General features: G+C 44.8%; 2 protein-coding genes across 6 annotated transcripts in view; both read right to left on the bottom strand.

Moving 5' to 3' along the window:
- Window positions 1-11,103, bottom strand: part of LOC126386069 (filamin-C-like) — a 218,438-nt gene that overhangs the window by 131,851 nt on the left and 75,484 nt on the right. The window lies entirely within an intron of this gene.
- mdm1 (Mdm1 nuclear protein) overlaps window positions 1-11,103 on the bottom strand; it is a 23,673-nt gene that overhangs the window by 6,848 nt on the left and 5,722 nt on the right. For 3 of the 5 annotated variants that reach the window (XM_050038184.1, XM_050038188.1, XM_050038185.1), the window contains 8 exons: window positions 10,471-10,570; window positions 9,275-9,421; window positions 8,818-8,979; window positions 8,602-8,693; window positions 8,382-8,519; window positions 7,619-7,783; window positions 6,384-6,499; window positions 6,213-6,300 (listed from right to left, as the gene is read on the bottom strand). In XM_050038184.1, the coding sequence (XP_049894141.1) occupies window positions 6,213-6,300; window positions 6,384-6,499; window positions 7,619-7,783; window positions 8,382-8,519; window positions 8,602-8,693; window positions 8,818-8,979; window positions 9,275-9,421; window positions 10,471-10,570 (1,008 nt within the window). The remainder of the gene's footprint in view (window positions 1-6,212; window positions 6,301-6,383; window positions 6,500-7,618; window positions 7,784-8,381; window positions 8,520-8,601; window positions 8,694-8,817; window positions 8,980-9,274; window positions 9,422-10,470; window positions 10,571-11,103) is intronic. The other 2 variants (XM_050038187.1, XM_050038189.1) reach the window with 1 other exon arrangement.

Genomic DNA, 11,103 nt, shown 5'->3' with positions numbered 1-11,103 from the left:
AATGTTTTGTCTCGATTCTCAAGAATGAGTGAACGCATTAATCCTGAAAATGTATTTGACTGTTAGAACACTTCAAACCACAAAGACATTAAAAATAAATCTGTAAATATAAGTATGTTGAAGTACAGTGTGACTTTGCTGCATTACAGCTGCGGTAGGCAGTTTTATTTTTGGCAAAGGTCCCATAATAACCTTTGAGCATTCTGTAATTTACGTGTTCTGAAAGGTCATATCAGACAGAGAGAGCGTTTCTATTGGCTGATCTACTGATGCAGATGAGCGTGTGCGTCCCTTCAGATGGTGAAGGTCTGTTTCAATGCACTGCAGAGCAACCCAAAAACAGAAGACAGACTGATCAAACAGAGCCTGAAAACGAGTCGGATAATAAACTAAATAAAACACGTGTCAGTATCAGTGAAGTGTTTCAGAGATGGAGAGAAAATGTTGCTAATAGTTTAGCCTTCTGCTAACAGGAGCTAAAGTTGCAACAATTAACGCAGATCAGCCAGTCTCCCATGAGTTCTGCGCGACCTTGCAACTTTGTCCCATCACAGCAACTTCACTGCAAGTTTGAGTTTTTAAAACAGGTGAATTCTTATTTCATCCACAGGGAGAACTTTTATCATCACGCAACTAGTGTTCCTTGACTGGTGTTGGATTTAAGCTGCTGCTGTGTTAGCTTGAGCTCAGCGGGCAGAGAGCAGGAGGAGAGAGGCTCACGACGCAGTCCTTCAGCGCTGCTTTCAACAGCAGCAACAGCTAAGTGTCGGCCATCAGCTGTTGCTGCTGGGAAACACTGAACAGGCTCCAGATCCAAGACATCAACTACTGCAAACATCCCAATTTTTTTTTTAGAAAAGCTGCCATTAGATCAGGCATTTCAGGCTGCAACAATCCCAAAAATAACCTGCAGGAGGGAGGAGGGAGGAGGGATTCCTTATGTAACGAGAGCCTCAAATCAGTGTGTGCACCGCCTCACACAGCTACATACCACCTCGCTGGGAGGAGCAGCAGCTCTGAGACTGACCCCCAGTCAGCGGTTGCAGAAACCGGAATCGAGCCAGCACAAACTTCAGCTCTGGGAAGCAGACAGCCCTGAATCTCCGCCCAGCAAACTTTCTGTTGCTGCTGTGACACAGGTTAGACTCGGTGCTGCTGGGGGTTTGGCCTGGCTGCATTCAAACTGCCACAGCCACCAACTGAAGCTCCGATACGTAAACTGACATCTGGCAAAGTAAAGGCCCGAGTGAACAACATAACATCAAGTGACACGACTGACCTGCCTGAATATTAACACCATATACAGACTCAGTATATTTACTCCGTCATACAGACATTTGTGAAGAACATTTCCAAAACTCTCTGGGTTGATTTATTTCTCCTAAATTTCTCCAGGCCTGAAAATTTCTATTTTCAAGATAACATGACATTTCTAGGTTTTTAGGTTTTTTCGGTTACTGTATGAAGGCCGTGCACATGCCTGTGGTCATCAGGTGGGAGGGGCTTTGAACAGAGAGCTTTAACTGATGTTCGTTAGAATAATACAGCTACACTTTGTCACCTCTAAATCACAACACCACCTCTCTGTATCATAAATCAATCCACAAATTTACAAGGGTGTCCGCAAACTTTTGGCCATGTAGTGTAAAAAGTCTTGTGCTAAAAACGTAAATGCAAACGATGTAGAAGCCGTTTGCCCTGCGCAGCTTTAGAGAACGTACTTTACTGTTGTTTGATGTTTTCAGCAATAATCCGCAGAATTTATGCAGAAAAACTTTTCATCTCTGCCCCCCAACACACAACACTTTCCACAAGACTGGTGTGTGTGTGTGTGTGTGTGTGTGTGTGTGTGTGTGACTAACAGTGAGTTGTTTCCCTGAAATGAAGCACTGTGGTTTCACCGCTGACACTCAGCACTCTGGTTTTCCATCAGCAACACACACAAACACACACAGTTTAGCTACGAAGCGGGCACTGTGCAAATCCCCAGCCGCCACATCAGTGAGGCTGATAAGGGAAACAGATCAACCACATCAACCGTCCTCTCAACATGATGTTTAGATGTGCAGGTGGGCAAAGTCCTGCAGAGTTAAATTCCAGCTCACGAAAATCAGAAGTGGTCACACCTTTAGTGAAAGTGATGAAAGTAAACAGTGTGTAGCTACACTCTGATTATCACCATGAACACACACACACTGCAGTCCCACATACACTGTGCTGCTGCCACAAACACTCACCAACTGTGAATTAATCCGCCACTGAAAATAGTCCCCAACAAAGTTCCTATTCCCTCCTGTTTGGTTGATGAAACTAAAGCTAGCAGTTTCTTAAAAAGCTTTGCCCGAGCTGTGTGAACGTAACCAGCTGACTCGTGGATCGATTGGTGACGAGCTGACAGTGGTGGACAGTCGGGCTGCACGATTATGGCCAAAATGGGTATCATAATTATTTTGATAAATACTAAGATCACAAGTATGCATTGTTTTTAGGGACACAATATTTTCACATTTAACTTGACACAGCACTGCTTTCACTTTCACATTGTGCTGCAGACATGCTACTAATCTGTGCATCAAAATAAGACTGGTGCTTATTCACAGTTCATCTCCTAGAAACTAAATATAAACTAGAATTACGACTTCGTGGTCACATGCCTCATGTCCAGTGTCTCTGACAGTCTCCATCCATGTCAGTGAAAACATGGATGCTTCACACACAGAAGATCTATACAATCAGCACAGTTTCAAGATTAGAGTCACCAATTCAGTATCTGACCAAATGTCTCCCCTTCTGTTCCTGAGATATGACGTTAAAACATGATGATGTCACAGTCAAGCTGACCTCTGACCTTTTGACCTTCATTATTTTATCCTGTCAGACATTTGTGTCAAGTTTGGTCAGAATTAGTGAATGAATTCTTGAGTTACGGACAAAAACATGTTTTGTGAGGTCACACTGACCTTTGACCACCGAATTCCAATTAGTTCATTCTTGAGTCCAAGTGGACATTAGTGCCAAATTTGAGAAAATTCTCTCAAAATGTTCTTGAGATACTGCCTCAATGGGAATGAGATGGCTGCGAAGTCACAGGGACTTTGACCTTTGACCACCAAATTCTAATCACTTCATCCTTGAATGCAAGTTGATGTTTGTGCCAAACCTGAAAAAAATTCTTCAAGGTGTTCTTAAGATACAATGTTCACAAGAATCCAATGGATGAGGTCACAGTGACTTTGACCTTCGACCCCAAAATTATAATCAGTTTGTTCTTCAGTCCAAGTGGACGTTTGCGACGAATTCAAAGAAATTCCCTTGAGGTGTTCTTGAGATATCGTGTTCACAGGGATGGGATGGATGGACAACAAGAAAACTGTTGCCGGCGCGGAGGCGTGTTGACTTTGTACCAAAACGTTTTACCCAGAATTAAATCCACAGAGACTGCTCTCACTGACATGTTGTGCTACAGTCCTGCTAATTAACAACTCTTAAAGTTTCTTTATGCTTCTGCGTACACTCGTACACTCGACGAAACATGCACGCAGTTGCTCCACAGTTGCTGTGTGCCTATCATAGTTCTGCGTCCTGTTGGTCTATGTCGCTATGCAATTCCCAGCCAAAGCGCTTGGGGGCGCTGTGTTCTTTTATACACCTACCTAGACTCTGTGACGTCTATGGTCGTTGCTCGTTCATTGTTCGTTTATCTTCCGGCACAGTGAAGATGGCGACTGAGAGAGACAGACTGTTGCTGGAGCTCGAAATTATCGACAATGAACAACAAATGCTCTTATTACAAATGTTACGACGACGACGAAGAAGAAGAGAGAGAGCGAGAGGCGACTGCGCCATCTGTTCGCCCGTTGAATGGCTCAACCAACCGATCACATTGGAGACTTTTGAAAATGGCGGTGTTGTGGTGCTGCAGCAGGAAGGGGAACCTTGCGAAATGCCGGCAATGATGTAGTTCGAAGGACCAATCATAGCTCTTGCAGTCTACGTTGGGTCTGCGTTGCCTCGACACGTGGTTACAATTTTTTGGAGGGGCACGTTGCATCCCTCTGCGACCGCCCTCTGCATCGTAGGTGCGCAGAAGCATAAACCTTGCATTAGACTTAACCTTTTAACAGCAGTGGCGGTACTGTGACACGCTGCAGTGTCACTGTGAACGTCTACGTTGACAATGGATCAGGACGGGGATTAACAGCAGCGCTATGGTAACATAAGCGATGTCATTGTTCTCTGGATCTCGTGGGATTTTTTTCCTGGTGGTTTAACAAGTTAGTTTTGTTGCTTCGCAGCGCAGACACACGTCTCCACACTCTTCTATCCTGTGTCCACACAACGATGATGATGATGATGATGATGATGATGATGGTAAATGACGGACGATTTTCGTTATGCTCGTCTGCAGTTGCAACATTCTGGAAAGCTTTTCACAAGCTGCTGCTGCAGGGTGTGTGTGTGTGTGTGTATGTGTGTGTGTGTGTGTGTGTGGTGGCACGAGCGGCTCCTCAACTGTGGAGGCTGCTGTTAGTTCAGGAAACACTTGGTTTGATTTGCATTTTAAGCTTCGACAGACGATCAGGTTCATTTAACTCTGGGACACCAAGATCATGATTAATATTCAATTAACTGAGCTGACTTTATGCCACTTTACACTTCTACTCCACTACATTCATCTGACAGCTTTAGTTACTCTGCAGATTCAGATTATGAATATAAAATATGATCAACTTAAGTTTGATGATGTAATTATTATAAAGTATCCCACCTTTACCAGCTGCAGCATTGAAGATATAAGTAATCTCTCTGCATTAAGACGAGGAGACCAGTGTTATATATTGTTGAGTTGCATTAGTGAAGGACGAGGACACACGTCAGACATTTTCTGAAACATCCGTTTTCAGTTGATGCACCTAAAACATTGTGACCATTGGCCTCTTTGGCAGCGTGCAGGTCGCAGCAACATTCATTATATTAGCTGGAAAAAAACAGAAAATTTTGCAGGACAACTGAGCTGTTAGTTCTCAGGTAATCTGTAAAACAGTTTCCTTTGGCGAAGCTGACACTCGACTTTTTTTGAGGTCATCTTTGCAAATTTTGAAACCTGACTTTTTGGAAAATCTTGTGTGTCATCAGAGCGTCCCAGTTGTGGCGGTGCTGGACTGCTAGTGACTAACGTTAGCTGAGAGGAAGTCGGAGTCACAAACTAATGTTGATGCATAATGAACAGAGTCTAACAGTCTAACAGTTTACAGAATTCAGTTTGGTTTAATACGATTCAGCAGAAAGATGAAATGCCTGAGACATGACCTTGATTAATCAAATTAATGTATTTATTAAAACAAACAAAAGTACGATCTTTTTTGACTTTATAAAGTTTCTTTCGCCCACTGTGCGTCAGCCTAGTTCACATTACACGATTTTCACCGCGATTTTGACGTCACAGAGGATCTTGAGAGCCACCTTGGGTCGGAGGTGAGTCGGCAGATAGTCTGCCACAACGAGTCCTCGTGTGAACAACCTAGGAGCAAGTCGCCCCCTCGTCTGCGACTGGGACTGGATATCTGGCATGGTAGAGAACTGGAGAAGTGTGACGTGACTGACAGAGAGCATCAGCCAATGAGAGGCGGGATACGTCCCACGTCAGCACACAGGAGGACGGAAGAAATGTGAGGAGGACAAGCCGCAGGGTTGCCAGGTCCGCTTATTAGCCGCGACTTTGGGCTTGTTTCTAAAGTGGAGTTGCTTATTTGGGCTTGCTCTCTAAACGTCACCTTTCTCTATATCCATCTAATAAGTTATTTAAATGCATGATAGTGTTTGAACTGTTTTATTCGGTGGTTTTTACTGGTTTATTCAACTGGTCTGTTTGTTTTGAAGAGGAGGAAACCTCTGAGGATCATTCTGCTCCAGCTGTGACCCTCCTGAACACTGGACGGTGAAGGAATTCTAACAAAGTGAAACTGATGCTCTGTCCACCTCTGCTAGCTTGTTACCGAACATGTTCTGTAGACTGATGGTGTATTTTCTCTTAAGTGGCACTCGGCTAGCAGTTTCAGCCCTGCGTCCAGCCTTTATGCTAAGCTAAGCTAAGCTAAACATGACCGACCCCTGCAGTGATATTAAACTTCTCATCCAAGCTGCAGCTTGATGAATGTGATAAAAACAGGAAGTGACCCCGCCCCTCATCGTGTGTGTGACTGCTCCCTGACCTGAGGGGCGGCGCTGTGTGTGGCTCCGCCTTCCTCCGCGATCCTGTATAGAGGAGAACGAAAGCTGGTCTCATACTCTGTCAACATCCTGTCAGACAGACAGATGTTCATAAACACGATGCATTCACAATACGCAGTAACACACACACACGCACACACTGATAAACACACCTGTGTCCTCTCTTCGCTGGAGGAGGAGGTGGAGGAGTGCCATTATTTTTACTGTGGGCGGGGTCATCCTGATTGGGGTGGGGCTTCTTCTCCAACTTCTCCTCCCTCTTTTTGTTCTGGAGATGAAAACAGTTTGAAAACTATTTAACAAACAACACTAAAACACAATAATAGAAAAGCAACTGTAGCTAAAACTAACCATTAATTTCATAACTTATTCACCTGCACATTATTTTCTAATTTTATTATGTTAAAAAAAAGTGGAAAAATGTACGTTTGAATTCTTCAGAGGCCACAGAATGTCTTCAATTAGCTTGTTTGTCTGATTCAAGTCTAAAAAAATTAGGTGACAGATTACAGATATTGTTTTTTCCCTTGCCACATTTGTGCACACTAAGTGTACGAAGGTTCATATTTTTACAAGCTTTGTTATCAAAAGAGAAAACATGTCGCTCCAGCAGTGTTTACCTTCTTGCATGCACCAAATATGGCGTTCAATACGTTGGTAAAAAAAGAAAATAACTCAGATTCAGGATCAATGAACACAGTGCTGATCCTGAATCAGCTGTTGCCAAACACATTCCAGATGGTAATCGTTCCACATCAGATTTGACGTTCTGTGGCGTTAAAATGATGGTATCTCATTTCCTTCCATCCTGTGTCCACACAACGACGATGATGATGGTAAATGACGGATGATTTTCGTTATGCTCGTCTGCAGTTGCAACACTCTGGAAAGCTTTTCACGAGCTGCTGCTGCAGGGTGTGTATGTGTGTGTGTGTGTGTGTGTGTGTGTGTGTGTGTGTAGCGGCACGAGCGGCTCCTCAACCATGGAGGCTGCTGTTAGTTCAGGAAACACTTGGTTTAATTTGAATTTTAAGCTTCAACATCACAGACGATCAGGTTCATTTAACTCTGGGACGCCATGATCATGATTAATATTCAATTAACTGAGCTGCCCCAGTGGAATGTAAGTAAGTACAGTTACTAAAGTACTGTACTTGAGTACAATTTGAGGTACTTGTTAGCCTACCAGCTAACATCACGCTACATTAGCAGACAATAACCGTACTCTGGGCTGCCTTTGGGTATGAAATGTCCCACGTAAAATAATTTGTTTCACCTTGTCACATAAAAATTCAAATGCTCTGTACTGATACTGCAGGAAGTACACGACAGGAGGCAGTGTGTGTGTGTGTGTGTGTGTGTGTGTGTGTGTGCTCGCTCTTCATACCGTTTGCGTGTGGAACAGTGGGACTCTCTGCTGATGTTCCAGGTGTTTCCGCAGGCGGGGCTTGCTCGGCGGCGCCAGACCCTGGAAGCTGCGCTGATACTCTGTTTCTATTGGAAGTGGGTGTTTCTTAAAGGGCGGCACAGACCTGTGGCTGGACTGGAGCACCTGCGGGGGGGGGGTCAAAGGTCAGCAGTCACTCACATACTAATGTAAGTCTTCATAGGAATGGACCACACTGTGCACTGTGCACCTCTTTTCATTATGAAACAGAAACATAGACTGTTTCTCTTCTTATGTTTAATGTGACTGTTCAATTCATTCAACCTTTGACCCCTAACCCTAATAATCAATAATATTAAAGATCAATGAAACGACTGAATGGCTCATTAAACCACTTTTAAAGCTCATCAACTGAACAGAATAGAACCAGTTATATATCATTAACACCCAGTAAACTCATCAGGGAAGTTTTTCTTCAGTGAAGTTAAACCAGCTACAAAAACAGTGTAGCTCCATCTAGTGGACAAACAACAGAACTACTTCAGTAATACAGACCTCAGCAGCCCTCAGCTGGGACACAGCTCGAGTATAAGGTGTATTGTTATCATAATAGAAATAACAATCATAAACTTTATTAAAATGGTACCTTTCAAAACACAGTGCTTTACAAAACCAAATAAAAGACAAAGCAATAAAACAGAAAACACATGACAGAGTAAAAACAGGCAAGAATAAAGCTGTTAGAATCACTGATTCAGCATACCTGTTCTGCAGTCAGTATGGGTGAAGCAGCAGTTGCAGGTTTCTTCCAGCTGAACTGTCTGTGGTACTCTGACATCTGACTGCCTGACCTTTGACCTCCTGCCCTGAGCCCCGCCCTCCAACGCAGAGCGTGCTGGACCTGCAACACAGGAAGGAGGTGACACCAAGACAAACCTGTGGTGGATGTATTAGCTCAGATATGTGGCTACAGTTTGGCTCACCTCGTTGGCAGAGAGCTGCTGTCCGTCAGGTGCTGCTGTCAGAGGTCGGCTCAGCTGTGGTTGGCTGTCGGGTTTGGAGGGGAGGGGCTTTGCTGAGGACACAGAGACACATGTAACAGGTCAGAGTCAAGGGTCTATAGATAGAGTCGTATGGTGTTTGAATTCTCAGAAATAACAAGATGATGATGAAAACTGAGTTATGTGATGTTTATTTACCGGATTTCCCAGCAGCCTCTGGTTCTACTGATAGTCCAGGGTCTGCACAAGGTCGTGGTCCAGCTGGAGGTTGTGGGTCTGCAGCAGGTCCAGGGTCAGCTCGTGCTCTGGGAGGTGCTGGAGGATTTGGCTCCTTCTTGAGGGCTGAGCGACTCCTTGATGCTGGTGATGAAGACAGAAGACATTTAAAGAACATGTTATTAGCTTAGGATGCTAACATGCTAAACAGCAGCTTTTTTGTTGCTATTTCAACATTATAATTCCAAGCATGTTACTTAAATTAAACGTGATAAATGTATCTTAATACATTAATTTCGATATCTTTAACCGTACGCTTGTTAATATGTTAACAGAGGATTAATAGAGACAAACCTGCTTTTTATTGGCACCTTAGAAACTTTATTGTGTTTCTACTCTAATACACTTCTGAGAGGAGTCTGTTATGGAGGCGTCCTACCAACAGGAGGTGCTGTTCTGTGTGCACAAGGAGTCAGCTCAGCAGTGAGGGTGTCCTGTGGAGGGCAGAGCAGAGAGCTGCAGGACTGAGCCAGACCACCAGCACTGAGCTTCTTCCGACGCTGCAGGCGTGGTTCTCTGCTGATACCTGAGAGGAAGACATGTCAGAATAACAAGTGAAGTGAAGTGCGAGAGGCTCGTCACGCCCCATATAAAATCCACCCTTCCTCCCACCCTGGACCCCTTCTGGTTTGCGTATCAGGCCAACTGATCCACAGGCACAGGCAGTACGGGTCCACAACACCACATCTAACACCATCATCCTCAGCACGGGAGCCCCCAAGGATGTGTGCTCGGCCCCTTCCTCTTCACCTTGCTGACCCATGACTGCTTGCCAACATTCTGCACCAATCACATCGTTAAGTCTGCAGATGACATAACCGTGGTGGGTCTCATCTCCAACTACGACAAAACCAGCTACAGGGGTGAGATCAGCCAGCTCGCCACGTGGTGTCGGGACAACAATCTCCCCCTTCTTGACCTCAGGAGAGGACACACTGAATTACCCCCACTGTCCATCCACGGTGCTGCTGTAGAGATGGTGAGCAGCACCAAATTCCTGCAGGTGCACATCTGTGAGGACCTCTCCTGGACGACCAACACCACAGCCCTGGCGAGGAAGGTTCAGCAGCACCTGTACTTCCTCCGCAAACTGAGGAAGGCCAGAGCCCACCCCCCCCCCCCCATCATGTCTCCTTCTACTGTGGCACCATTGAGACCGGGAGCTGCACTGACTACAACCGAAGCACCCTGCAGCACATAGTGACCACAGCTGGAAAGATCATTGGTGTCTCACTCCCCTCCCTCCTGGACATTTACAACACCCGCCTCACACGTAAAGCTCTGAGCATTGTGCGTGACCCCAGCCACCCCTCACACAGCCTCTCCTGCCTCCTGCCATCAGGGAGAAGGATCCAGAGCCTTCGTGCCTGCTCCACCACACTCATCAACAGCTTCATCCACCAAGCTGTCAGGACACTCAACTCTCTCTGACCACTCAAACTGTTATTAATAAAACATAGAACAATAAAACAACTGGGCCCAGATGTGTCACCGTTACAGTCAGTGAGAGTCAGTGCAGTGTGAACAGTGGAGCTCAGAGGAGTGAATCTGTGCATTCAGAGTTCAGTAACTTACCCATCTGGTCAGAGCGCAGGCCGGCCAACGGGGCGCAGCGCTGAGGAGACACACTTCTGGAGCGGGAAGCCTTATAGCTCTTCTGGTATTCACTCTGACACTGACACAAACACATTAACACACACAGACTGTTGTGTTTGGCTCTTTACAAATCCAACTCCTGCTTCCAAACATTGCTCAAACTAAACTTTATTCTTAGGCAAGACATGGCAGGCAAAAGATTGAGATTTTGGGCTAGTTTACTGGTTGAATATGTGTTCTTTCAAACTGCTATAAAGAAAACATTTAAATTATACATTTAGACATTTATTTTATTACATTTTGTCTACTTGTGGCAGTAAGTTTCTCCTGAATTTACCAAACAGTTAGCATTGTGCAGTGTAGGCCAACATGTTTATTAGCTGGGCTACTACAGCTGTAGGCCTTATGTCATGTTATTAAATGATCAGTTGAAATATACTATATCATTATTACTAAGGGCCTGAACATTTATTCTGTTTGTGAGCAACTGACCTATGGCTAAGCCCCGCCCTCAAATGCGATGAGCCAATCACAGTGCGTATAGCCATTCCCATACACTGGGACATTCTCTGCCTGGACGTCCATTGAAATGCATTACAGAAAGTCAGTTTG

This window comes from Epinephelus moara, chromosome 24, assembly GCF_006386435.1.
Source record: "Epinephelus moara isolate mb chromosome 24, YSFRI_EMoa_1.0, whole genome shotgun sequence".
NCBI lineage: Eukaryota > Metazoa > Chordata > Actinopteri > Perciformes > Serranidae > Epinephelus > Epinephelus moara.
Note: the sequence above shows the minus strand (reverse complement) of the source record. Positions and strands in the feature narration are given on the sequence as shown.